General features: G+C 48.9%; 10 protein-coding genes across 10 annotated transcripts; 6 read left to right on the top strand and 4 right to left on the bottom strand.

Moving 5' to 3' along the window:
* Nucleotides 1-275: 275 nt before the first annotated feature.
* JCM6883_004646 (uncharacterized protein) lies at nucleotides 276-666 on the bottom strand (the record flags this gene model as incomplete). Its single annotated transcript, XM_076630731.1, has 2 exons — nucleotides 276-372; nucleotides 449-666. 2 exons carry the CDS (start codon nucleotides 664-666, stop codon nucleotides 276-278), a joined length of 315 nt encoding a protein of 104 aa, XP_076489155.1.
* A 242-nt stretch (nucleotides 667-908) lies between these two features.
* On the top strand, nucleotides 909-5,130 carry MSH2 (mismatch repair ATPase MSH2; the record flags this gene model as incomplete). Its single annotated transcript, XM_076630730.1, has 17 exons — nucleotides 909-1,004; nucleotides 1,083-1,583; nucleotides 1,659-1,788; nucleotides 1,869-1,943; nucleotides 2,011-2,169; nucleotides 2,243-2,383; nucleotides 2,488-2,549; nucleotides 2,625-2,888; nucleotides 2,964-3,227; nucleotides 3,308-3,479; nucleotides 3,548-3,611; nucleotides 3,679-3,836; nucleotides 3,898-4,222; nucleotides 4,311-4,486; nucleotides 4,564-4,631; nucleotides 4,702-4,762; nucleotides 4,865-5,130. The coding sequence occupies 17 exons, from the start codon at nucleotides 909-911 to the stop codon at nucleotides 5,128-5,130; spliced, it is 2,982 nt and encodes a 993-aa protein (XP_076489154.1).
* A 318-nt stretch (nucleotides 5,131-5,448) lies between these two features.
* JCM6883_004644 (L51/S25/CI-B8 domain-containing protein) lies at nucleotides 5,449-6,193 on the bottom strand (the record flags this gene model as incomplete). Its single annotated transcript, XM_076630729.1, has 3 exons — nucleotides 5,449-5,534; nucleotides 5,652-5,758; nucleotides 6,105-6,193. The coding sequence occupies 3 exons, from the start codon at nucleotides 6,191-6,193 to the stop codon at nucleotides 5,449-5,451; spliced, it is 282 nt and encodes a 93-aa protein (XP_076489153.1).
* A 1,718-nt stretch (nucleotides 6,194-7,911) lies between these two features.
* On the top strand, nucleotides 7,912-8,545 carry JCM6883_004643 (uncharacterized protein; the record flags this gene model as incomplete). Its single annotated transcript, XM_076630728.1, has 3 exons — nucleotides 7,912-8,244; nucleotides 8,329-8,347; nucleotides 8,409-8,545. The coding sequence occupies 3 exons, from the start codon at nucleotides 7,912-7,914 to the stop codon at nucleotides 8,543-8,545; spliced, it is 489 nt and encodes a 162-aa protein (XP_076489152.1).
* A 716-nt stretch (nucleotides 8,546-9,261) lies between these two features.
* GOT1 (Got1p) lies at nucleotides 9,262-10,227 on the top strand (the record flags this gene model as incomplete). Its single annotated transcript, XM_076630727.1, has 7 exons — nucleotides 9,262-9,283; nucleotides 9,348-9,355; nucleotides 9,550-9,633; nucleotides 9,707-9,791; nucleotides 9,869-9,962; nucleotides 10,040-10,121; nucleotides 10,186-10,227. 7 exons carry the CDS (start codon nucleotides 9,262-9,264, stop codon nucleotides 10,225-10,227), a joined length of 417 nt encoding a protein of 138 aa, XP_076489151.1.
* A 331-nt stretch (nucleotides 10,228-10,558) lies between these two features.
* On the bottom strand, nucleotides 10,559-12,948 carry JCM6883_004641 (UBX domain-containing protein; the record flags this gene model as incomplete). The annotated part of the gene is made up of 5 exons (XM_076630726.1): nucleotides 10,559-11,568; nucleotides 11,657-12,142; nucleotides 12,217-12,298; nucleotides 12,378-12,590; nucleotides 12,754-12,948. The coding sequence occupies 5 exons, from the start codon at nucleotides 12,946-12,948 to the stop codon at nucleotides 10,559-10,561; spliced, it is 1,986 nt and encodes a 661-aa protein (XP_076489150.1).
* Nucleotides 12,949-13,000: 52 nt separating this feature from the next.
* Nucleotides 13,001-13,993, top strand: JCM6883_004640 (synaptobrevin family protein; the record flags this gene model as incomplete). Its single annotated transcript, XM_076630725.1, has 5 exons — nucleotides 13,001-13,085; nucleotides 13,174-13,230; nucleotides 13,314-13,511; nucleotides 13,600-13,850; nucleotides 13,931-13,993. 5 exons carry the CDS (start codon nucleotides 13,001-13,003, stop codon nucleotides 13,991-13,993), a joined length of 654 nt encoding a protein of 217 aa, XP_076489149.1.
* Nucleotides 13,994-14,268: 275 nt separating this feature from the next.
* On the bottom strand, nucleotides 14,269-17,288 carry TRL1 (tRNA ligase; the record flags this gene model as incomplete). The annotated part of the gene is made up of 5 exons (XM_076630724.1): nucleotides 14,269-15,394; nucleotides 15,458-15,605; nucleotides 15,673-16,360; nucleotides 16,438-16,710; nucleotides 16,782-17,288. The coding sequence occupies 5 exons, from the start codon at nucleotides 17,286-17,288 to the stop codon at nucleotides 14,269-14,271; spliced, it is 2,742 nt and encodes a 913-aa protein (XP_076489148.1).
* A 259-nt stretch (nucleotides 17,289-17,547) lies between these two features.
* On the top strand, nucleotides 17,548-19,177 carry JCM6883_004638 (uncharacterized protein; the record flags this gene model as incomplete). Its single annotated transcript, XM_076630723.1, has 9 exons — nucleotides 17,548-17,578; nucleotides 17,709-17,763; nucleotides 17,841-17,850; nucleotides 17,938-17,996; nucleotides 18,072-18,377; nucleotides 18,455-18,604; nucleotides 18,675-18,760; nucleotides 18,851-18,954; nucleotides 19,034-19,177. 9 exons carry the CDS (start codon nucleotides 17,548-17,550, stop codon nucleotides 19,175-19,177), a joined length of 945 nt encoding a protein of 314 aa, XP_076489147.1.
* Nucleotides 19,178-19,487: 310 nt separating this feature from the next.
* Nucleotides 19,488-23,496, top strand: JCM6883_004637 (uncharacterized protein; the record flags this gene model as incomplete). Its single annotated transcript, XM_076630722.1, has 13 exons — nucleotides 19,488-19,533; nucleotides 19,626-19,656; nucleotides 19,754-19,884; nucleotides 19,948-20,060; nucleotides 20,127-21,164; nucleotides 21,228-21,285; nucleotides 21,356-21,554; nucleotides 21,624-21,810; nucleotides 21,878-22,001; nucleotides 22,073-22,342; nucleotides 22,417-22,775; nucleotides 22,846-23,345; nucleotides 23,406-23,496. The coding sequence occupies 13 exons, from the start codon at nucleotides 19,488-19,490 to the stop codon at nucleotides 23,494-23,496; spliced, it is 3,147 nt and encodes a 1,048-aa protein (XP_076489146.1).
* Nucleotides 23,497-24,621: the final 1,125 nt, after the last annotated feature.

The following is a 24,621-nucleotide window of genomic DNA, read 5'->3' as shown; positions in this document are numbered from 1 at the left end:
GTTCGCGGATTTGAAGTGATGTCAAAATGTAAGCAAATAGGAATTCGCAACTCGTCAGTACTCAACGCCGTCTACGCGAGTGAGAGATGCGTCGGTCAATCGAGAAGCAAGAGCTTGAGCGAAACGACGGTAAAATGACAGAAAAAAGAATTAAGAAACAAAATTTGAGAAAAGATGCAAGCACTACAACACGCCCAACCACTTCCTCCCTGTAATCTAGTGTCTTTGACGTCCCATAACGACGCCCGAGAGTCTCCTTCGATCAGATGAGCTCGCTAGTGATATTTCCCTTTGTAAGTGACTTTCCCATCCTTCCCTACTTGCGTCACGATTGGACTCGTCGCTGGTCTATACTTGTGTTCCGGACTATACCTGTGACCATGATCGACCTCAGATATTAGCCCTCTCGGCAGGAGAAGCGCAAATATAGAGCGAAAGAGAGATTCACCTTTCGACCCCTCTGAACGCCGGACGATGATGCAACACTTTATCGTTCAAATCGTATTTCCTATGAACGTACGCCTCGAGCCAATTGTGAGGAGGGAGGGAGAATCGAATCGCGAGGAGGGCGTAGACGGCAGAGACGAAACAGAGGAGAAAGATTCGGAGCGGGGTGAGGTGAGTGAGGGAACGGGTCGTGCGGGGACGTCGGAGATCGTTGGGCATATCTTTCGGAAGGCGTTTTCGAGGTGGAGAGGAGAGGCAGGAAGCGAGAGAGAGTTGCCAGCCAAGAGAGGGAATAGAGCTCTTCATCTTCTCCATTCACTTCCTCGAGCCGGTTCTCGCTACACCATACAAGCTACTACATACCTGAACACACGGAAGAGCGGCGACTGAATCGCGAACGACTACTCGCTCTTCTCCAACTCACCTCGAACTCTTGATCTCTCTCCATCTTCTTCTCAACGATGCCAGCACTCCAGTACTCGAAAGAGAAGAAGAAAGATGCCACTGCATCAGATCAAGACCTTTCCCTCGTCTCTTCGATCCGTAAACTCTCTCCCGTTCGTCCTCTCTTCCCTCTTTCCCTTTCCTTCGTGTTGCGACGCGTGAACCCTCATCTGAACTCCCTCTGTGAACAGCCTAGCGAAGGAACGATCCGTTTATTCGACCGAACAGATTACTACCAAGCGTTCTCTAGTTCAGCGTTATTCATCGCGACTCATCATTTCAAAACTTCGACCGTCCTGAAATACTTTGGGAACCCTTCCCCTTCCCACTCTGAACCGTTAGGATTACCATCCGTTACACTTTCCCATGCAGTCGCTACTTCGTTCCTAAGGGATGCGTTGACGACGAAACAACTTCGAATCGAAATTTATTCGCAAGAAAAAGGAGGTGGAACGAGTTACAAGTGGAAATTGATCAAGGAAGCGAGTCCGGGTAATTTGAGTCAGGTAGAGGATTTGTTGTTCAGTGGGAGTGGAGCGGCAGAGTTGTTACAGAATCCGGTGATTATGGCGATTAGGGTGAAACCGAGTGAGAAAACTGGAACGACGGTTGGAGTTGCGTTCGCCGATACGTCGGCGTTCGAGTTGGGAGTTAGTGAATTCAATGATACGGATTTGTTCTCGAATACAGAGGTGAGTCGGACCCCGTTTCGTATCAGAGTTTTCTTTCGAGGGCATAACTGATACGACAAGGCTCGAGTGCTCCAGTCCTTGTTGATTCAGCTGGGAGTGAAAGAAGTTTTGATCACGCCGGAGGATAAATCGAATTCGTATGATTTGCAGAAACTCAAACAGTTGATCGAAAGATGCAATATTGTCGTGACGGAACGCAAAAAGAGTAAGTTGAAGCTCTCGCTCTCGCTCTCTCTCTCTCATCTCATTCGAGTGTTCTAACTCTGTTCCGACATGTGATGATAGGTGATTTCAACCACAAAGACGTCGAACAAGATTTGAACCGACTCCTTCGAGGAAACCTTCAAGCTTCGACTCTTCGTGCGTCTTCCCGCTTTCTATCTATCTCTCTTCGTTGACTTACTAATAAAGCTCTCGTGCTTTGTAGCTGAATTCGATCAAACCCTAGCCCTCTCTTCCCTCTCGGCCCTGATCTCCTACCTCTCCCTCCTTTCATCACCTCACAATTTCGGTGCCTTCTCGTTAAAGAACCATGATCTGTCGATGTATATGAAGTTGGACGCTTCGGCTTTACGTGCTTTGAATCGTGCGTTCCTCACTCGTCCCAGCAAAAGAAGAATGTCGCTGATTTTCTTCTTTGGGTTGATCGCACGTAACAGTCATGCCCGATCCGAGTGGATTGAGTGGAAGTAACAAGAATAGCTCGGTGTTTGGGTTATTGAACAGGTGTAAAACGGCACAGGGAACGAGAACGTTGGCAATGTTCTTGAAACAACCTTTGATCAATTTACATCTTATCCGTGGGTTGGGTTCTTTCATACTCTTTCTCTTCTCTTGCTCTCGTTTCAATTCAAAGCGAGTTGAAGATGACTGACGATGAGTGTGCGTGACGTCGACCTTGCAGGTCAAAGACAAGAATTGGTTCATTGTCTCATGGAGAATTCTGAATTCCGTCAAACTTTACTCGTTCGTCCTTCCGCCCCCTCCCATCCCATCCCTTCTCTCTATGCACTGACGCCAAGCTTTACGGTTTGCGAGTAGGATACCTACCTCCGCTTCTTCCCCGATTTCCATCGTATTTCGAAACGTTTCCAAAAACAGAACGCATCCCTCGAAGACGTTGTTCGAGTTTATCAAGCCGTCGTTTTGTTACCTGGACTCGTCACTTTACTCGAGAATGGAGTAGTTGAAGGGGATGAAGAGGTCGAGATGGGAGAGGAAGGAGAAGGAGAAGAGGCAGAGGGGAAAAGTCAGAAGGAGAAATGGAAAGATTTAGTTGAAGAATTATGGTTGAATAAATTACGAGTCAGTCCCTACCTCTCCCTTCCTGCCCTCTCTCTCTCACCATTTCGCTGACGCCGTAGTCGATTCGAGGAGTAGGAATTCACCGAATCTCTTTCAACGTATCAACAAATGGTCGAAACTACTATCGATTTATCGGAATTATCGAACCACAATTATGTGATCAAACCTGAATTCGATGATTCCCTCGTCAATTTGAAGGATAAACTCGAAACGATTCGAGATGGGTTAGATGAGGTACATCAAGAAGTCGCGGAAGATTTGGGGTTCGAAACGGATGGCAAAGTGTTACATTTTGAAGTGAATAGTTTGTTTGGGTATTGTTTCAGGTTGACTAGAAAGGTTAGTCCTCCTCTCCATTCGTTCTTTCATTCGTCTCACCTTGAAAAAGATGGCTGATGGTTGCCGAGGATGACTGACAGGAAGCAGCGGCGATTAAGAATAAGAAAAGGTACATTGAATTGAAGAATCAAACGAATGGAGTACATTTCACGACGAAACGATTGAAGGAATTGGTAGAGGAACATCGAGACGTTACGAAGGAGTACGAGAAGAAACAAAGTAGTTTGGTCAAGGAAGTCATCGGAATCGCTTGTGAGTCACTCGAGCCCTCTTTCTCTCGAGGTAATTGATCGGAGCTGATGTGTGAGGTGTGTGTGTAGCTTCGTATTGTGAAGTATTGGAGACTTTGAATCATGTCATTGCTCATATCGATGTCATCGCTGCGTGAGTTCTCTCCTCTTCGACGATCGTCGAAAGAGATGCCGGAGAGCTCACTTTCGCTCTATCGAAGTCTCGCAACTTCTGCACTCGCCGCCCCGATCCCTTACATCAAGCCCACGGTATTCGAACAAGGACAAGGTAGTCTCAACCTCGAAGAAGCTCGTCATCCATGTCTCGAAGTTCAAGAAGGGATCAATTTCATTTCAAACGATTGTAATCTCGAACGAGGTAAACCCATCGTCCTCTCCTTCCCCTCCTCTCTGTACTGACCTTGACGTGTGTCTTGTAGACGTGAGTGAATTCTCGATCATCACTGGTCCCAACGCCGGAGGAAAATCCGTTTTCATTCGACAAACTGCCCTCATCGCCTTGCTCGCTCAAATCGGTTCATTCGTTCCTTGTTCGTCGGCATCGTTGCCTATATTCGATTCGATCCTCTGTCGAGTTGGAGCCGGGGACAGTCAGTTGAAAGGTGTTAGTACGTTCATGAGTGAAATGTTGGAGACTAGTGCGATTTTGAAAACGGCGACAAAGGATAGTTTGGTTGTCATTGATGAATTGGGGAGAGGGACTAGTACGTACGATGGGTTTGGTTTAGCTTGGGCTATTTCAGAGTCAGTAAACCTTTCCACTCTTCTTTACACTCACTCACTCGAGGATTGGGAGAAAACTGACAGAGGGAGTGAATTTGTGCGAGTTTAGACATCTTTCGACAGTAACGAGAGCTTCAGTACTCTTCGCTACTCATTTCCATGAACTCACGGCCCTAGCTCAGACGGTACCTCACGTCAAGAATCTCCATGTAGTCGCTCACGTCGAGGAGAAGAAGGATAGTTTAACTGGGAAAGAAATCACTTTACTCTACAAAGTCGCTCAAGGTACGGTGACCGTCAATTTCTCTGCTTGTATGGATCGAGTGACTGATCAGAGGAATTGAGGGGGGCTGTTTACACAGGGATTTGCGATCAATCGTTCGGAATTCATGTGGCTCAATTAGCGAATTTCCCGGAAGAAGTCGTCAAGGTGAGGCCTTCTATCGTTCTCACAGGGTTTCTTGATGAATCACTGACCCTGTAATGATGATTGCGTCAAGCTCGCTCAACGTAAAGCGGATGATCTAGAAGATTTCGGTCAAGAAGACGAAGAAGAAAATCGTTAGCTTCTCCCCTCTCTCTCTCTCTCTCTCTCCCCCTCCCTCCATTTCTCTTGACTTCGAGCAACGTAGAATACTGACTCGCATCGCTCGTTGGAAGCAGAAGAATCGGGTGAAGCCCTAATGAAGACCACCCTCCCTTCTTCCATCATCGCAGAAGGGACTTCCCTCGTTGAACAATTCCTTTCGGACTGGGTCTCCCGAACCTCCACCGGCGCTGAAAACGGAGAAGGAGAAGCGGGAGATGGAAAGGGGGATGATGAGGTATTGGAAAAAGAGTTGGAGGGGTTGAAAGAAGTTTATGAGGAATGGAAGGAGAGGTTGGAGGGGAGTCAATGGGTTAGGGAAGTTTTGAGCAAGACTGCCTGAAGGGTTGGAACTAAGGAGAAACGTAAGGGGAGGAGTGCTTTAGGGAGCGCAGGATGAGGCTCGAAGGAACGAAAAGAGGATTTGGATTCTGTGTCGCGCGATGTTTTCCTTTCTGTTTGTTGTGAATCTAATACTATACTCGTCTCTATCACGTCCTCGAGACTGTTTCCGCTTTCGTCATCACTCTTCTTCTCGAACCACGTCAAGCGAACTGACAAGAGCGAGAGAAATTCAAGTCTTTTTTCCAGGAAACCCGTTCTCCTCCCTTCTCAGTCTCAGTGAACTACCAAGCTAATATACACCTTTTCCGAACCTCCTTTAGACGATCAAACTCGCAATTTTCTTCTCTACTTCTTCAGCCGTCGAAACTCCTTCCAATGAAACTTGTTTCTCTACTCCTCGTTCTATCACCACTCTTCATCGTCAGCTCACCGTATTCCTTCTCGCGCATTCCTCTTTCTCTCGAGTAACCGCTGGAGAGAGCTGGGAGGGAAGGGAGACAAGAGAGAGAGGAACCTTACCGAATCTAACGAACCCTCTAGCAGGAGTTCCAAACGCTTCTCGAATTAGGATCGGGATTTCCGGGTTCGCCTTCTTGACGTGCGGGTACGAGGATTTGATGAATTGACTGTGGGGAGTGATCGGATTGTGTTGTAGAGGAGAGGAGGGGAGAGGAGGTCGAAGGGAGCCGAGGAGGATATGAGAGAAATCGGGTGAAAAGGAGATGGCAGGGCAAGGAGAGGCGCAGTGAGAAGATCGAGGAGCAGCCGTAGAGCGTCAAGCAGCGCGATTAGGGGAAGAGGAGGGAGGGAGGGTAAGATCGGGAATGATGAGAATTCAATAATTCATCAAAGAGAGGTCGCGATGCAGTCGAAGGATACAGAGAGTTTATAGGTAGATAAAACAATCATCAGCTCCCATCCAACCTGGCGCTGAGAGAGGATAGAGAGCAGGAAAGGGTGGATAGAACTTACCGAACTCCCTCTGAACCGGGACCTTGTTGACATCCAAACACTCGTAGTTCTCGGACTGCTGAAGGGAAGGCTTGACGTAAAGCAGACATAGTTTGGTGAGAGGAGGTTGAAGGTGTTGAGTGAGAGGAGAGAAGAGTTCGCGCGAGTTTCGTCAAGATTCGTTGCTCTCCGCTGACACTATGCTACTGTGATCAGGCGGTCTTTGTGCTCGAAAGCAGCAGAAACGAACCCGGCAGGTCTAGAAGCGCAAAGTCGGCACAAAAACTCAATATTTGTTCTTCGTAGAACGTTCTCGAGACTCTCTCTCTCCCTCGTTCTGCTCGTCAGCTCGAATAAGTACATGTAAAACCAGCCTTTTGTTACATAGGAGAAACTCCTTTTCACACCACAACGACTTCCTCTCTCTGTCGAGAGACCTTTTTCAGATTGCTCTAATTCCTGACGGGTTGAATTAGAGTGATGTTCTCTCCTTTCAGTAATAGTCGGCCTGTCATTTACGTCTCATGTCGTTAGCTTGCGGATTCATCGCGGGGAAAAGCGAAAGAAGAGTAATTTGCCGAGACGATTCCTGTCTCCAGCCTTTTTCGTCTTTGTGTCCTTAACCCAAACTTCTTCAGTCTCGTCTAGCACAACGTTCATGAATTCATCGAAACCCTGTTAAAAAGAAGCGATGTTCGGGGTCAGTATGCGGACAGCTCGAGGAGGTTTCGGCGATTGCTGATTTTGTTCCTGCCTTGCTTCCTTCGGGGCTTCTTCCGTCATTCCTGATTCCGGCGATCGATCACATACACACAGTGACACACTTCGTTCGAACGACAGGCTGAGATTCCTCAGACTATTTCGTCTCATCCAGGTCGAATCCGAAGTGTTCCTTTCCCATCTCCATCGCTCGTTCGAAACCCACACCGTTTCACCCCCGACATTCGAGCCTCACAGTCCGCTCACGATAGACCTGCGTACAGCCAGTTGCACGAGAGAGAGATGTAAACTTACGAGAATCTTGCCCTCCAATCGTTGTTCCAAGTTATCGTACAACCACACTTGTACCTTGTTCCCACTTTGTAAATGCTTGAAGATCACGTTCTATTCATGCGTATGCAAACGAACGAGCGAGTGAGGAGGGTTAGTTGTCGGAGCGCGTGAGCGTGCGAGTTCGAGAAGAGAGAGACGGAGAGGGAACGCACGATAGGTTGGACCATGACACGTTTGGACGACATCTTGGGCTGGTCTTATGCGGGGTGAGGTTGGGAAAGGGGAGAGATGGAAGTGTGTTGATGAAGGAATGAAACAAGTACTGAGGGTCCTCTGAGAGCAGGCGAGCGTTAGTCCTTGTTCTGATCGAGTACACAGACTGTAAAGCTTACAGACTAGGGGTTGCGAGTGAGCGAGGTGCGAGATGATTGAAGTTGTTCGTAGTCGCTTCGAAACGGGTGAATTTCGAGCGCAAGTCCAAACTCGCTCGAGTTTCTGAACCTCCCCTGCACTCACTATACCCAAAATCAAATAGCTTCCTCTCATGTCACTCGAAGTCGACCGTTGGAAAACCATTTGACATCTCTCTCTTTGCGATCCGTTCGTTCTTGCTTGTTCTTTTCTCTTTCGCAATCATCTTTTCGACAAGAGTTTAAGAGCAGAGGAACCGCGCGATTGACAGACGACCATGGATTCTCAAGATCCAAAGTTCGATCTCCCCCAGGCTTAGCTCATTGACCGAGTTTAGGTCAGCGAAAATTCGGCAAAAAGAAAATCTGGAGTTGCCATTTTCTCTCTCTCTCCCTCTCTACTGCAACTGTTCTACGACAAAACGATGTCGACAAAGCTCACACCACGAAGACGCAAAACTCTCCCTTACCCTTCACCTCCTGGTTCGATAGATTCAGTTTCATCTTGTTCTTCGTTCTCCTCCGAGTCTTCCTCCTCCTTCTCTCCAGTCTCTTCTCCGACCGAACCTACCTTTACGCACCAATTCTCTCATGAGCCAGAACGTCACGACTACTCAACAGCAGAAGTAGACGGATATCCAGCGACAGTTCAATTCTTCGAGGCTCAAAAGGTTTCGAAACCTCCCAAACCATTCACACGGTTCGAGGAATGGAAGTTGTGGTATAGTGCAAACTTTGGATCGAATCTATTGGAACCTGTGAGTCGCACGCTTCTGTCGCAGTCAGTGAAGCGAGGGAAACAGAGTGGCTGACTTTTCAGTCAACTTTCGAACGTTTGACAGTGGGAAAACATCCTAATTCGTACGTCTGTACTCTTCTAGATACGCAGAGGCAGACAATTAATACGCTCGTATCGTTACAGACTTGCTGTTCCTTTCGATCCTCGCTTTGACCTACGTCGCCCTCTCTCGTTTACTCAGTTTCGCAACCCTCACTCGACTCGGATCTCGACTCAAGTTCTACGCGATCGGAGGAGGACTCGAAAGGTCTACACTATAAGCGAGGAGCAGTATTGAGTGAGGGAGGAGAGGGAATAACCGAATGAAGAGATTCGGCAGACGAAGCGCGGGAAAGAAATAGACGTTTTCTGGACGTATTCTGGCGTTCTCCGACTCCCCAGTCTCTCGGCATTAATCCTCGACACTCTCTTCGTCCTCTGCAGCCATCCCTATCGCCTCTCAACGACTTTCGAGCTCTTTCGCAAAACCTTCTTAATCTCTCACCTCTTGTCCTCCCTTCCTCCTACCCTGCCATCGCATCTCCTTACCATTACCCACTGTCGCTCGCTTCCTCGTACATACACCTTGTTCTGTTGTCTCCATCATACAAATCATTTCCTACTTCGTTTTTTTTTGTTTTCACCCTCCCTACTAATCCCTTTACATCGTTACTTTGCTTACTGCTACGCTCGACTCGTTCGAGGGATCTTCCGTAGATTTACTTTTGGATTCTTTCGAGGCGACTCTGCGAACGGGCGTCGAAGCAGCCTCCCGAGAAGAAGTTTGGAGATGATTGCGAAAGATCCTGACTTCGTACTGCAACTCTCTTTCGCCCTTGATCCCTGTCCTGCTGAGTCGTATCGTAAGCTAGACGAAGCGAAATAGAGTACAGTAACATCGGAAATACGATTCAACGCCTTGCGATATCTCGAGACCCATTACGGTCGAGAATTCATCACTTTCCTTCGATCCTTCAACTTTCTCAACAAAGGCAAGATGTGGCTAACAGATGCACAGAGTAAGTACAACCAGCTCATGGCGTCGTATCTATCGAGCTAACATCCCTTGGTCGTCGCGATCAGAAATCGGAGTAAGTTGTTTGATTCTCATCAACCCAGTTTCATCCCTCTCTACTTCTAGGACGTGATCGACCACTCCAATCCACTCTCTAGCTACTGCAAAGTCGCACTCTACGAAGGACAATGCCAGCGAGAGAGGATATCCGAAAACTGACGTGGTTTCCCTCATCCTCCCCTCTCTCCCTCTCACTTAACGCTCCATTAGGTCGGTTTAACGTCGTTTGGAGCATCATTCATGCTACTAGGTGTCATCATGTTTTTTGATGGACCTTTGATCGCTTTAGGAAACGTGAGTCCCCTTCTCTCCCTCTCCTCCTCCCTCTGTCTCTCCCAAGCTGATACAGTGAGAGAGATGAGGGTAGATTCTGTTCGTGAGCGGATTACCACTGATTATTGGACCTCGGAAAACGTTTTATTTCTTCGCGAGACGGAATAAATTGAGAGGATGTACGTCGATTTTTCCCATCTCTATCTCCTCTCCTGCTTGCTTGAGGTGTGCTGATAGTGAGAACATGTTCGTACAGCGGTCTCTTTCTTGGGTGGAATCGTCCTAGTGTTTCTCAAATACCCATTCTTTGGAGTTTTGATTGAAACTTTCGGATTCCTAAACTTATTCGGGTACACTCATCCCCCTCCCTCCCGTTGATCTCTTCTGTCCAGAATAGCGAACTGATGAGTCTCGGGGGTTGGTACAGGGATTTCTTCCCCGTCGTTCTGAGTTTCATGAGACAATTACCCGTGATTGGAAGTTTTTTAAGTATGCCAGGTGTTAGACAAGTAAGCCACCTACTTCCTTGACTGTTGCTTATGTATCTGACGATGTATGTGTGGGGGTGAGTAGGTAACGGATCGGATATGCGGTGTGAGACAATCACCAGTCTGAACGAAAGAAACGAAAACCTCGATTTGTCCCGTTCTGATTAGACTCTTTCGCGCCTTCAATATCCCACTCAACCACCCCTTCTGTTGTCGCATTGTCGATGACTACTGAACCCCCCCTGTTCTGCTGTAGATGTTCTCATACCCCCCTCCCACCCTCGAAAATCAAGAAAACTATTTTGGAAAAACAAAAGAACTTTTCCTCGCGCTCTCTTCGCTCTCGGTCTCTCGCTCTAGTTACCAACTGCCAACGTGCAGGAATGAGCGATGAAGGTGATGCTAATTCGGCCAAAATTGCGAAATGCGGACGGATACAATACGACGATCTAGCTCGCTCAATCCTCTTCTTCTTCTTGCTCGGATTCTTCCTCTTCTTCCTCCTCCTCCGAGTCGTCCCCCCTACTACTCATACTCATTCTCCTCCTTTCTTCCAACCCATCGACCACCAAACTCACATCTTTGCCCATTCCCTCGAAAACTTGTCCAACAGTTTTCACTTTCTCCTCTCCCTCTCCTCCATCGATGGATTCGAAAGAATCCCGACCATTCGAAGACGAAGACATCGACTTGCGGCGGTTGTTTGTAGGTTGAAAGAGTGTAGAAGGTAAAGGAATGATTTGTCGAGGGAAAGAAGTCGCTAATTTGAAAGCGAACAGTTGAACGAAATCTTCTCCCAACTCGTCTACCTCCTCCTCCGGGTCTTCATCGTCGAGTTGTTCGTCGTCCTCTCGACCGAGTTCACATTCAACCCATTCGTAAACCCTCAAAACCTCTTCTTCCTTCGCGAATTTCCTCAAACACCGTTTCCCATTCCCGAGTCTGACCACGACCCTCACTCCGTCCCCTTCCGTTTCTCCCTTTTGCTCAAATTCCCTCCTCTTCCCCCGTCTCCACGATCTCTCCAATTTTCTCCTCCTCTCCCTCTCTTCCTCTTCTAATCGTTCCCGCTCCAATCTCTCCATCCGCTTCTCTTCCTCCCTCCTCTTGATTTCGGTCGCCCTCCTAATCCCAAGGATCCGTTCCTCATCCCTCCTTGCAACTTCACTCACTCGTCTCTCCTCCGCTTCCCTCGTTAATCGATCCCGTTCCCTCCGTTCTTTCTCTGACTGGAGTCGTGATAAATACGGGTGAGTTTTCGGCAGGACGGAGGAATGAAGGTGCGTGTGAAGGGTTGAGGCGGAGAGGGAAGGGAGAGAGGAAGTGGGCTCTAGGCGGGAAATCAGGGAGAGACGAGGTGCGGAAGAAGAGGAAGAGGAGGAGGAAGTGGGACCGGACGGAGAGGTGGTGGGTTGGAGAGCGATGAAAGCGAGGAAAGGGAGGGAAGTGTACGAGAGTGTTCGACCGACTGTCATCTCGAACGAACGAGCTTTAGTCAGTGCAGGCGTCCAGCAGAGAGAAAGTGAGGAAGGAGAGGAAAAAGGGGGACAAGTTACCTTGGTAAGCATCTCTCTCTTTAACGTCTCCACCCCATACAATCACATTCTCCTCCTTCAAGCTCTTGACTAATTCCGAATTCGTTAGAACTGATAACTTGAATTCTTCGTCCCTTTCGTTCTCTTCGCATGTCAGAATCACCATCAATACTCGAAGTTCATCTCGTGCTTTCCTCAGTGCCGATTCATACGATCCAATATAAAAATCGGGTAATTCTACTCCATCTTCCCCGTTTGCAGCCCCTCGCCGTCGAGAGAGACCTTGACTTGATCCAATCTCGAGACCCGTCGAGCTCGAAGTCGAGGAAAGGCTCACGAGTCTCTGCACCGAATCAACCCATTTCTGAGAAGCGGCAGAGGGTGAAAGAATCGTTCGATGCCTCGATGATCGGGACGAAGGACCGCCGGAGTGGGAAGAAGAATCGGGGGAGAAAGGGTTTCGGGGATGGAAAGTCGAGGTCGAGAGTCGGAATCCGAGCAGTCGAGCTATACCGAATTCGATCGAGAGTGAGTGAGTGAGTGAGTGAGTGAGTGAGGAGAAAAGCAGGGAGGAGACGAACCAACGAAACCGAGTACTAGGATACTTAGATTGTAGACGAGCGAGAGGGGCCAAGAGAGGATTTGGACGGGTACTACTAGAGCCTAGAAACCACAATACGCTCACGAATCAGTTTCTCACAGAAGCCAAAGAGAGAGGGAGACAGGAAGGTGAAGAACTCGCCTGTCTAAGGTAATACAACCCGACTACTCCAGTTCCCAACCCGCCCGTTGTCGTCGTCGTAGTCCTCGTTCTTGTCCGTCGATTGCTCGAAGAGGTAGTGGAAGAGGAAGGGAGTAAGGATTCATTCATCGTCGCCTGAGCTGAGGAAGATTCGGGAGGGTAAGAAGTGGACGAGTTCTGCGGTGTCCCGTCATACACTTGTGAGATAGCATTCTATACAATCACACATACGTCGTGGTCAGCTCCTTCTGGTTCACTCCAGAACAGCGTTTGGGCTCCACGTCGAATGAATTCCTCCCTCTCTCTCCATGTCCCGGCTAGAGGTAGCCAGCAGATGCGTTCTGAACGATTCGAATAGCGTACAGAGCATGCTTACCTCTAAGTTCCACCCGGCTCTATCGAGCAACTCCAGAGAACTCCTCTCATCGTTCCTCTGAGTGATTGCTTCAAACTGTGTCAGGGTGTCCCTCTGCGTCGGACTCAGATGTGTCGGTGGCATTCCTCCTCCTCCTGACGAGAACCGATTCGGCGGGCGAGTGGGAGGTGGAAGGGGGAGAGAGAGTTTCGTCATTTCGTTGCGGCTTGATCTCTCTTCAATTCCCCTCATTCGATAAAGAAACAGTATGAGTTTATTACACGCGTTAGTAGCAAGGGGAACCACAGTTCTGGTAGAACATGATGCAGCTGGAGGTTCGAGGTTCTCTGATGGTCAGTTCGCCTTTCCGCTGTCCTCCTCCTCCGATTTGAGGGTCGACTCGACAGAGAGAACTGACAAGGCGATTGGGAGGACAAACAGTCACTCAAACCCTGTTATCGAAGATCCCACCGAATGATTCGAAATTGACTTATGCCGGTTCGTCTCCCATCTCCTTCCTCCCTTTTCCTCTCTGTCAGACGACGACTGACACTTCCCTCGCGGCGACGATTGACACACAGCGGATGAGATCCTGATCCATTATCAAAAGAGCGCCGGAATTACGGTGATGGTAGTTTCAGAAGATTCCGCCGGACGTCGAATGCCGTTTGGATTCCTCGCTACTTTACATCGACAATTCGTTCAAACGTATCCCGAATACGAGGATCTACCGGCTTATGGGGCGAATTCGTTCGAGAAGGAGATCAAACTGCTCATGAGTGAGTTTTTCCCTCCTTCTCTCTGACTCTCCCTCTCTATGGCGTTCTCAGGCGGAATGAGCTGACGCTGAGATTGACGTTCGCGTAGAACAATATCAAGATTCCCCCCCACCCGACGCACTCAAACAAGCACAACTCGAACTCAACGCAACGAAAGATGTAATGGTTAAATCTATCGACGCTGTCCTTTCAAGAGGGGAAAGGATCGAGATCCTAGTCGATAGGACGGACGAGATGTCGAGTCAGGCGAAACAGTTTAGGAAGAGAAGTACGGTGTTGAGGAGGAAAATGTGGTGGAGGAATGGCAAAGTTTTGATCGCGATTGGGTTTTCCGGAATCGTGAGTTTCTCTTCTCTTGCCATCATCTATCTCCACACGGGACGAGAGAGACAAGAGCTGATAATGTGGACGTTGGGTAGTTGCTGTTTTATCTGCTTGTGGCGATGGCTTGCGGTCTCAGTTTGAGTTCTTGTAGAGCTTGAAACGAAACCGAGCTCATTCCCTGTTTCCTTCGTGTTTCTGACTGAGTTTCTTGCTGTACCTCTCTCATATCATACCCTGTTTACTTTTTAGCTCGTCTTCTTCTTGTCGTGTCGTTTTGTAATACTTTCTTCCGTCGTTCCCGAACTCATTCTCTTGCGTTCCGAAACGAGAGAAAACTGAATGAACGACATTTGCGAGTTTGCGATTGCTGCCTTTTACGTCAACGTGCAGAAGCAAAGTAACGACGAAACACTAGTCACCAGAACTAACTCTCTTAAGATAATCCCGCCAATCTCGCCTTGACTTTAACCTCCCCAATCTCAATCTCCTCGATCCCTTCCTTCGCTCCTCCTTCCAGTAACGCCTTTTCCATCAAGAATTTCCCTTCTACCGGTCTGATATCTGAACTCCTCGTTCCAATCGTGATATGCGAACTCCTATCGTCCACTAACGAGATTGATTCATCCTCCAAGTCCTCCTCCTCCTTGTCGTTGTCGGACTTCGTGGAGGGATGTAGTTGTCGCAAAGAGGATACTTGAATCGACATGACTCGATCATTCCAAACCAATTTCGGACCCAACGTGACTTCGACCTCGAGGAGTTTCTTCTTCCGATCGTCTTCAGTTGCCGATTCGGAGGAAGAAGAAGCGAGTTGAACGAGTCGTTCGTATTTGTTCCAGAGGGATTGTTTAGCCGATTGGAAGACGGGATCGGGGGATTGTAGTTCGAGTTGATGTACTAGAGTTACGTGAGGAGAAGTTTCGACTCTATGAGATTTGACTAGTTCCGTCCAAAGTGTCGTCGGGGTCGTCGTTTCTCCTTCACGAGGTTTGGGTAAATGTTTCTCGACGAGTTCCTTCAAGTCGACGTCTACTGATAACCCGTAATATCGAGGTTTAACGTTTTTAGGTGGTGATCGTTTCTTGATCGCTGAACCCGTTGATTCTCCCACTTCCTTCTTCTTCTCAACCTTGTATCCTTTCGCCCATTCAATCGCTTCCCTCCTCTTCTCCTCCCCAGGATCCTCAATTCCCATTCCTTGAACCTTTTCCAACTCTTTGACGAGATACTCCAATGCTTCTTCCCTCGTAGCTTCCGGTTTTATCTCGACGACGAAATCAAATTTCCCATCACTCGTCGCATTCGAGACCGGGTCGAACTCTTCGTGTTGTCCCAAGAACTGCCAGATCGCCGCTTCGTGTTCGGTACCCGCTCGAAGGGATTGATGGTTCTCTCCACGGGAGACGATGCGAGACGACATGAGGGAATGGAATTTGTCCCGAGGGAGGGAGGGGGAATCGATGGGATAGACGAGGGCGATCAAGCGGATACGATAGAGCGAGGAGAGGGAATGGACGAGAGTGATCAGGTCTTGTCGATGTTTGATTTGATGATTGTTTCTGAACTCAGACGAGAAGCGTTAGTCCAGGAAAGCGAGGGGAGAGCGACGGGAGGAAGCGCACTTGTCTGCAAAGACTACGGAATGGGTTTTGAGGAGTTCTTTAATCTTTTTCAGGAAATGAGGAGTCGGTTTCTTCACGAGGAAATCGTCGCTTTGAACGTGTCCGAATCCGAACAACTTTGACAACTCGAGTCCAAGCGCAGTTTTACCTACTCCCAGCTGAATAGCGTCAGTGTATCGTCACATCGGTTGGAGAAGAGGAGAAGGGAAACGTACCACAACCTTGAATCGCAATCGGTACAATCAAAGTTTTATCAAACTTTCTCCCCTTCTTCTCCGCCTCATCCAACTCTACAATCTCCCCCAACTCTCTCCTCGCTTCCCTACCCTCCGGTGTCTTTTCCCACTTCAGAAAATCTTCCCTGGTCTTAATCATACCCTTTCCGAATTTCCAGCTCTCAAACTTCGCTACATCTCTCTCAATCTCGCGTTTAACCCACCAAAGGTACAACCTACTATCCGAATTTTTGACTTTCTTCGGATCGACTTGATCCAAGTGGTCGGGGTAAGCAGTTAAACATTTCCTCGTTAATTCCCTCCATTCCCTGAACATTAAATACGGTTCATCGTATTTAACTTTCCAAAAGAACGCTTCCCCATTTCCACCTCCTTTCTTCTTACCTCGAACGACGAACCCTTCGACAGGAGTGATCACCCCTGATCCGGCGACGAATTCAACTCCACCGGATTGTTGAACCGTTTCACAATAAGTTTTCACGGCGATCACGGAGGGGAACGTGAAATAAGGTGTTTTGATCATTCCGAAAGTCGTGGCGAACTGGGAAACGAGGGAAGATGGGAGGGTTTCGAGGAGAGGAACGTTTCGATTCAATCCGTGAAGATGAAGTCCGGTTTGGTCGGTCGGATAAGGAAGGACATGTTCTTCGAATGAATCGTCGCATAACTGTCCTCAACAACCTCCTTCAGTTTCCTCGCGTGGAAAAGAGAAGGGAGAAGGAAAAGGGGAGAAACTGAACTGACTTCTGCGACGGCCGTTAGATTTTGTTCCCATAATTCTTTCGCTAAATCCCGTTTCGTTTTCCCAACCGATTCCAAATGTCTCTCTAACCAATATTCTCCTCGTTCTGAATGACTGACGGATCCTTCGGTCGAAAGGTTCGAGTTTTTCCCGATTGAATGTTTTGAAGTAACGATCAGATGAGTCGGAGTCAGGGCGGCGATCAGGATGATACATCCGTTTGATTTCGTCGTTAACTCGTAGGGACCTGAAGAATATTCAGGGATCTTTTCCCACTGTTCAAGCGAGCTCATTCGAGTTAGGTTTTCGCGAAAATCGGAGAGAGAACGAAGCGTGAGAAATTTACCTGAGTCCAAGAAACCTCGTTCACATTAAAGAACTTATCATAACCCCTCGCAACGATCCTATACTCTTCTTCTCCTCCCTCTGTCCCTCTTACTTTCTCAGTGAACAAACCTCTCGCTCTCGTTGGAAAAGGACATGGGTCTCGTTTATAAGCGTAATCCGCCATTTTCCAACTCGTCAATACTCTCTCCTCCTCTTCCCCTCCATCTTCAGTGCTTAAAGGGACTTTGAGAGTGTGTTCTGTTGATTTAAGTAGTTTTCGTAAGGATTGATTCACTTTAGGTTGTTCGACTGAGCCATTCTTGCTAGTAGTCGGAGTTCCGAGGGATAGATCAGCGAGAGATTGGGTGATCGGAGGTGGGAGAGTCGAGGTACTAGCGATTGGGGGAGCAGTAGAATCAGAGAAAGAGGAGGAAGAGGAGGAGGAGGGTTCTTCGAGACCGAACGAGTAGAGTTGTTGGACTAGTCGAGTACTCGGTGAGACTTCTTTCACGGGTTTACGAAACATCGAGGTTGAGTGAGAGGAAAGGAGATCAAGGAATTTTCTGTAGAGAACTTAGGTCTCGCTTCTCTGGTTCACGTGCGCTCGTTACAAGGTGCATACATCCTACAGCAAGCAAGGAGAGTCTAAAAGATGAACCGGTTCGAAGACCGGCCAACAAAGAACCGGTAAATCATCGAGCCGGAGAACTCAAGAGCTGCTTTTCGACCCGAGTTGAATCTCTTTCCTCTCCTCCTTAACTTCGATACCATCAGAATACAAGAACATGCCTTCCTACGATCTCAACCAAGCTATCGGTACGTTCAATCCCTCCTTTTTCCTCGAGTTCCCTCCCCACTTCTTGTCGCTCTCCCCTTCATCTGTCCCGCTTTCATTGAACCCACTCTCGTCGAGGCAGTTACTAACGAACACGGCTCGGGTGTATAGGACACGCTTCGAAACCGATCCCTGTCGCATGGAACCAACGGGATTTGCTCCTATAGTATGTTACCTCCTCTCTCTCTCTTGTAGCTTTTCGTCTAGTGTCTAGATGAGCTGACATGCTACCCTGCTCTTTAGTGCTGTCGGAGTAAGCCTCCGCACATTTTCATCCTTCGAGAAAACTTCGCTTGCGAAATGAAAACTGACCCTCGTCTCGTGCCCTCCTTCCCTCTAGATCGGAGCCAAGAAAGATGAGCTCTCGTTCACCTACGAAGATGATCCCAACTGGCAACCGTACGTCTCTCTCTCCCTCCCTTCCCACTCTTATCCCTCACCAAGAGCTCAATTCGCCCATCGTTCTTTTTCTAGATTCCCAACGTACCCTCTCGTCCTCGGTCTCAAAGGTTCGAACCCCTCCATCGCGAACTTTGCCTCGGCTCGCGAAGGCGCTTCTCCCACTCCGGGACTCCCCGTCCTCGATCCGAAGAAACTAGTTCACGCAGAACAATCGATCGAGATCTTGGGAGAACTCCCTAAAGAATCCGGTGAAGGGTGGACTTTACAGAAGAAACTAGTTGGGATTAAAGAGACGGGGAAAGGGTTGATTATTGATGATGCGATGGAATTGATGAATCCTGAGGGTAAGGTCGTTTATCGAATGGTTTCGAGTGGATAGTGAGTCCCTTTTCGCTTCTCTTGACGGTAGATCGGAGATGGAGAGAGGCTGATGATGAGGTGTGTGGATGATGTAGCTGCTTTGGAAAGTTCGAACCGAAAGGATTCACGAAGACGATTGCGGAACCTAAACCCGTTCAAGCTGGGAAACCTCCAGCACGAAACCCTGATTACGTCTTCTCGGAAAAGACTACTCCGGAACAAGCTATCGTGTACCGTCTCTCGGGGTCAGTTCTCGAGCCTCTCCACAGTACTGCTGGGTGAGACTAACGCTGACAGTCGTATTCGCGCATGTAGTGATTACAACCCACTTCATATCGATCCAGCCGTCGGAAAGGGCATGAATTTCCCTGGTGTAATCCTACACGGTCTTTGCTCTTACGGTTCGTCCTTTCCCCTTCTCTCCACTTCTGCCGTCTCGGAGAACGAACGAAACTGACTCCGAATTCGTTTTTCTTCTTTCAAATGATTAGGTCACGCCGCTCGAGCTATCGTCCTCAACGTTGCGAAAGGTGACGCCTCTGCTCTTCAATACATGTCTGGTCGATTCACTTCTCCCGTTCTTCCAGGCGACGAAGTAAGCTCCATCTCTTCTCCTTTCCTTCGCTGCGAAATCGCGTACTGTACTGACGCTTCTCTCTCCCGCCTGATTTTAGCTCGAAACTTCAATGTGGGTTTCCTCCGACTCGAAATCTGGTGGAACGAGGGTAGATTTCGTACAGAAGATTAAAGCGAGTGGGAAAGTTTGTCTGGGAGGTGGAGTTGCGTTGTTCAAGAACTCGAAGAGTAGCAAGCTTTGAGAGGATTCATCTGGCTGTATGTCTATTGTGCGGAATCAGTAGTGCTTAGTATCGGGTTCGTTCCGAGAACGAGAGAGGAAATGAGACTGCCTTGCGAAAAGAAAAGAAAACTGACTCTCGCCGAGTTTCTGATTCACCTTTTTTTCGGCTTTTCGCGTTCAGCCTCTGTCCTGATCCCATGCATGCGATCATCGTATCGTCTGCCCGACGTTCGAATTTCGCTAGAAACGACTTTGCGAAACGATTCCGTCTCTTCCGTCACTTTCACCTTCACCACACCTCGTCGACTTCACGCTTCTCGACCAGCGTCATGCAGAGCTATCTATCCGTCCTAGATGACGGAGAAGATCAACCAGGTCAGTCTCCTCTCCCTTCTCCCTCTTCGTTCCCCACCGATCTGCAACGCTCTCTCCTCTCGCTAACAACCTCTTCTGCCGCACGTCGACAGGCATTCCAGGAGATCAATGGAAGAAATACGCGTAAGCTCATCAATCCTAGCCCTTTCCTCGGCTCGGGGCGAGGTGCGAAGAGAACGTCACTGATCAAAGTGTCGCTCTCCCTCTCTCTCGCTCACAGGAACGGACCGTGGTTCAGCACACAATTAACGTTATCTCTCACGATTGGACTGTTTTCGTTCCTACTGTTCTGTATCTTGAGGAGGAAAGAGAAATTTCAAGTTCTTTACAAACCGAGAACTCTACTCAAAGGTGAACCACTCTATCTCTCTTGCAGTCGAGGAGAAAGAGACTGATGAGCAGTTGGTTCTTCAGGCTTCTCGCCTCATGAAGTACACGATCACGAGAGTTTCTTTGGATGGGTTCTACCAACTTTGAAAACTTCGGAATTTGTCGTTTTACAACTCGTTGGGTTGGATGCTGCTGTCGTAAGTCTCTCATCGCTCACTCGTCATTCACAAGATACCCGATTGAGCTTTGTCTATCTCTCACAGTTACTCTCGTTCCTTCGAACCGGTTTCCTCTTCTTCCTGACCTGTACTCTCGTCGCATTTTCCGTCCTAGTCCCTATCAATTACCGCGAGAACGGAACTCTCGAAGGAGTCCCTCCCTCCACCAACTCCACCGACGGCGACACCTCCCCAAAATTCACCTCCCACATCGTCCACGTTTCGAATTTTCTTCGACCAGTGAACCACGGTTCAACTCTCTACTTGACTTCCCACCTCGTCTTCGCCTACGTGTTCACGATCCTCGCTTTGATCTTTCTCCATCGAAATTGGAGACGTTACATCCCCCTGAGACAACTCTTCTCTCTCGAATTAGCCCACTCGATCCCGGCTCGTACGGTCATGATCACTTCCTTGCCACCTCACTTACGTTCCGAACGCGCCTTGGCCGACTACTTTGAAGGACTCAAGTTGACCGGGGACGGGGAAGGAGGAGGAACCGGATTAGGAGTAGAAAGTGTCGTAGTGAGTAGGGCGATTGGGAGTATGAAGGAATTTTTGGAGAGACGAACTCGGGCACTCAGGACGTTGGAAGAAGCTTGGACGGAATATTTGGGCAATCCCGTAAAGATGGAAGGGAAGAATGCCGTGTTTGGGTATGATCGAGTGGTTGAGGTTGAGAGGATTTTATCCGAGGCGGATCAGACGACGAATGGGGACGAGGAACGAGGATTCAGTGGGAATGGGAATGGAGGAGTATCAGAAGGGAGGTTGATCGATGTAGATGACGCCGATACACCGGCGACGAATCAACTAGGAGGAGGAGGAGGAGGAGGAGATGAAGCCGCCGAAGTTGAATCGATCCTTTCAGCACGAGCGTTCGCCGCGTCTGCTCCGCCGAAAATCATCTCGACGAAGAAGAGACCGACGTTACGACCTCATTGGTTCGCGAAGAAAGTTGACGCGTTGGATTATTACGCGGAACAGTTTAGAAAGGCGGACGAGGCGGTCAGGAAGAGGAGGAAAGGGAAATTTAGACCGACCGGAACGGCGTTCGTTACGTTTCAAAGTTTAGCTTCTGCTGTGAGTGCACTCTCTTCTGAGTGTAGGGACTAGCGTTGACTCGTTCCGAGGGGTCCGATGCAGCAAATCGCCGCGCAAACGGTTCATTATCCTTCAGCAACCGAATTCAAGACTGAGCTAGGTTCGTCCCTCTCTCTTCCTTGCTCGCCCCCGTCATTCGCAAGCTAACTCGATCTCACACACGGGAGTAGCACCTGAACCTCGAGACCTCAATTGGGGTAACCTCAACCTCTCAAACTCTTCAACCTTCATCCGTCGAATCCTCGTAGTTCTCGTTCTACTCGTTCTTCTCTCGGTCTGGTCCATCCCGGTTGCGGCGTTGGCCTCTCTCCTAAGTTGGAACACCGTCAAAGAGACCGTTCCGAAATTGGCGGAGATCCTCGATAAAAGGTACGTTCTCTCTGCCTTTTCTCTCTCTCTTCGTGACTCGAAACTGAGTATCATCGAAAGTTCGTACAGTCCAAGATTGAGAGGCTTGGTTCAGACAACTCTACCTTCGTTGGCGTTGGTCATTTTCAACAACTTGTTACCGTTCTTCCTCGAAGCACTTTCAATCTTCCAAGGATTGGAAGCGAGGAGTTGGATCGAATTGAGTCAGTTAAAGAAATATCATATTTCACTCGTTTTAACGACGCTACTAGTTCCCGTACGTTTCTGTCTCACCTCTCCTCAGACTGTTGCTCGTGTACTGAGAAAGAATCGACGGTACTTAGATCTCCGCATCGACTTATCAATTACTACAAGATATCTCGCAAAGTCCGGCGAAGTTCCTCGATAAATTGACGGATACTCTACCGAAAACGAGAAACTTTGCAGTAGCTTATGTCATGCTCTCCGGTTAGTCTCTCTCTCTCTCGCTCTCTCGTCGGTATAGACGCACACTGAACACTGTTTGAGTGAGCTGTCAGGTCTCGGTTTGATGCCACTTCAACTCCTCGAACTCGGCACCGTGATCCCTCGTTACTTCTACCAAATCTTCCTAACGAAAACTCCTCGAGATTACGCCGAACTCAACGCTCCTTCGATGGTCAATCTTGGAGTTGTCTACCCTCAAGCACTCCTGATCTGGACTCTCGGTTTGACGTATTCGATCATCATGCCGGTGATTTTACCTTTTACGACGATTTATTTCGGTCTAGCGTATTTGGTGTACAAGTATCGATTCCTTTTCGTCTTCTGTAAGTCTCTCTCCATTTCCACTCACTCAGACGAGGGAGGTTGAATACTGACCACTGGTTGTCGAGGTTTATAGATCGACCTTATGAATCACGAGGACAAGCTTGGCCGATCGCGTTCAATCGAGTCGGATTAGCCCTCTTAATCTTTCAAATCTTCATGTTTGGACTCTTCACCGTTCGAAAAGCGTTCCTTCTCTCGGTCCTCATGGTCCCTCTTTCGCTCGCGACGATGTACACGATGTACTGGTTCTCGTCGATTTATCTCCCACTTTCGAAATACATCAACCTGAGTCAAGCGGCAGAAGTGACTCATGGGGCGACGGCGGGGGATGTCGTACAGTTGAGACAAGGGCATCCGGTAACGATTAGTCAGACGAATTTGAATAGAGGGAGATATAGTTATTCGGGAGATGGGATTTACGCAGTTGCGAAAGTGAGCTTCTCTCTTCCTGCTCCCTTCTCTCTTCTCTGGATGACCGCTAATGATGAGCTGTTGGCGATAGACTCCTTATACGGATTACTCTCAACCACCTCTCTCTGATTCCTACCCTGGAGTCGTCTCAACTTCCTCGAATAAACGCTACGGTCATCCAGCACTATTCGGTTCACTGCCCGAACCCTGGTTACCCGCTCAACCTTCCTCCGAACCTCTCCCTTCGTCGGCGCCTCAGGGGGAATTACCTCAAGCGGTGAAAGATGCGTTGGTCGTGATTGATTTGGGGAGAGGGTGGAGGAAATTCAAGAAGGGAGTCAAGAAAGGGTTGGCGAATGCGACGGGAGGTACAGGACTAAGTGAGGAGGAGGAACAGGGAGGAGGGAAGAATGGAAGAGGTGGAGGAATGAGAAGAAATTGGAGTACGGCGAGTAGCGAAGGGAGTGAAGCGGATCCTTCGAGAGCTTGGAGGGGAAGCAGTGAGGAACCTGAAATAGGTGGTCGTCGTTCGGGCCCGCAGGATCTTGAGGACGATGAGGATGAGGATGAAGAAGAGGAACAAACTTCGAGGTGAGTCTTTTCTTTCTTTCGCGAGCTGAGGGAGTCTTGCAAACTGATTCGTTTTTGAAGGTACTCGACATTCTATCCTCATCGCCGCAACACAAACTCGAGATTCCCGCCCCGAGGGGCAGCAGCGAGTGATACGGAAGATGAAGGTTAACTCCAGAGCTGTCGAAATCTTACTTGCAAACCTGCCATCGCATTGTTCGTTTCTGTTGACGATCTGTGCACCGTACGTGAGGCTCGAGCTCCGACACCGATCCGCGGATGGGACAGCCTTTTGAACCTGAAAGATTTGGAACGATTCTTGGTTCTTGATTCGACACTTTTCGTCCTCGACGCACAGACCTCTTTTTCCTTTCTCTCAACTTCGACTATCGCTTCCGTCCACTTCTTCTCGCTTCTCATCAGGTCGAGGTGAGGTGTTTTGGTGTAAGGGCCCGTCCTTTCGACTCTGAGCGATCTTGGGAAGCCGTGTATCTTGCAAGCAGAACGCATGAGCTTCTTGCGTTCTTCTGGCCAGAGACATACGTCTTTCCTAGTCCACTCGGTGTCGTTGGGACGCTCTCATTCTCCACAGCACCTCATCGCGACTGTTCACCTGCCGACGCTTCCTCGTCCACCTCCAACTTCGAAGCCCTTTACTCTAAGTACCCTGTCTCTCCCTTCCTCACAGGGTTGCGGTGAGACGTTCTGGTGCGATCGCAGAGTGCGATGAACGAGATTGTCGGCGTTGACTTTCAGAGCGAGCTTTCATGATCGTTGAGTCCCTCGGACCTCAATACTTTGAAAAGTTCGCTCTAAGTCTCAGCGTTCATCTCGTTATCGCAGCTTGAGGTTCCACCAGACCGTCTCATTGCAACCCCTCCTTCGTCGGCGTTCTTTCAGCTCTGACACACCGGTAGCACCAACTCTGCGCGTAAAAAACTGAACTTTCGAACCTTCAGAACTCAGTCATCCCGGCCTCGATTCGGCTCGTTCCTCCTTTTCTGTCGGCGTAAGAGTCTGAACTGTGTTGCTATGGAGCCAGTTTTGATGGAGAAGCCTGCAATCGCGAGATACTCATTTTCGGCGCATGTTCGGCGCACGCTTCGGCGCATGTGGCGGCCCACGGCGCAGAGTTGGTCGATTTTTTCAGCGCATCACGTGACCTTACTCTGCGCCGATGCGCAAAGCTCGGGCAACAGTGCGCCGATTTTCGGCGCAGAGTTGGTCAAAAAGGTCCGTGCAGAATGCGTTGATCGCTCTTTCTGTCTTCTGTCGCTTGCAACTTACACATTTTGCT

This window comes from Sporobolomyces salmoneus, assembly GCF_050403485.1.
Source record: "Sporobolomyces salmoneus JCM6883 DNA, S_salmoneus_JCM6883_v1_ctg12, whole genome shotgun sequence".
NCBI lineage: Eukaryota > Fungi > Basidiomycota > Microbotryomycetes > Sporidiobolales > Sporidiobolaceae > Sporobolomyces > Sporobolomyces salmoneus.
The sequence above is the reverse complement of the archived record's forward strand: the minus strand, read 5'-3'. Positions and strand labels throughout refer to the sequence as shown.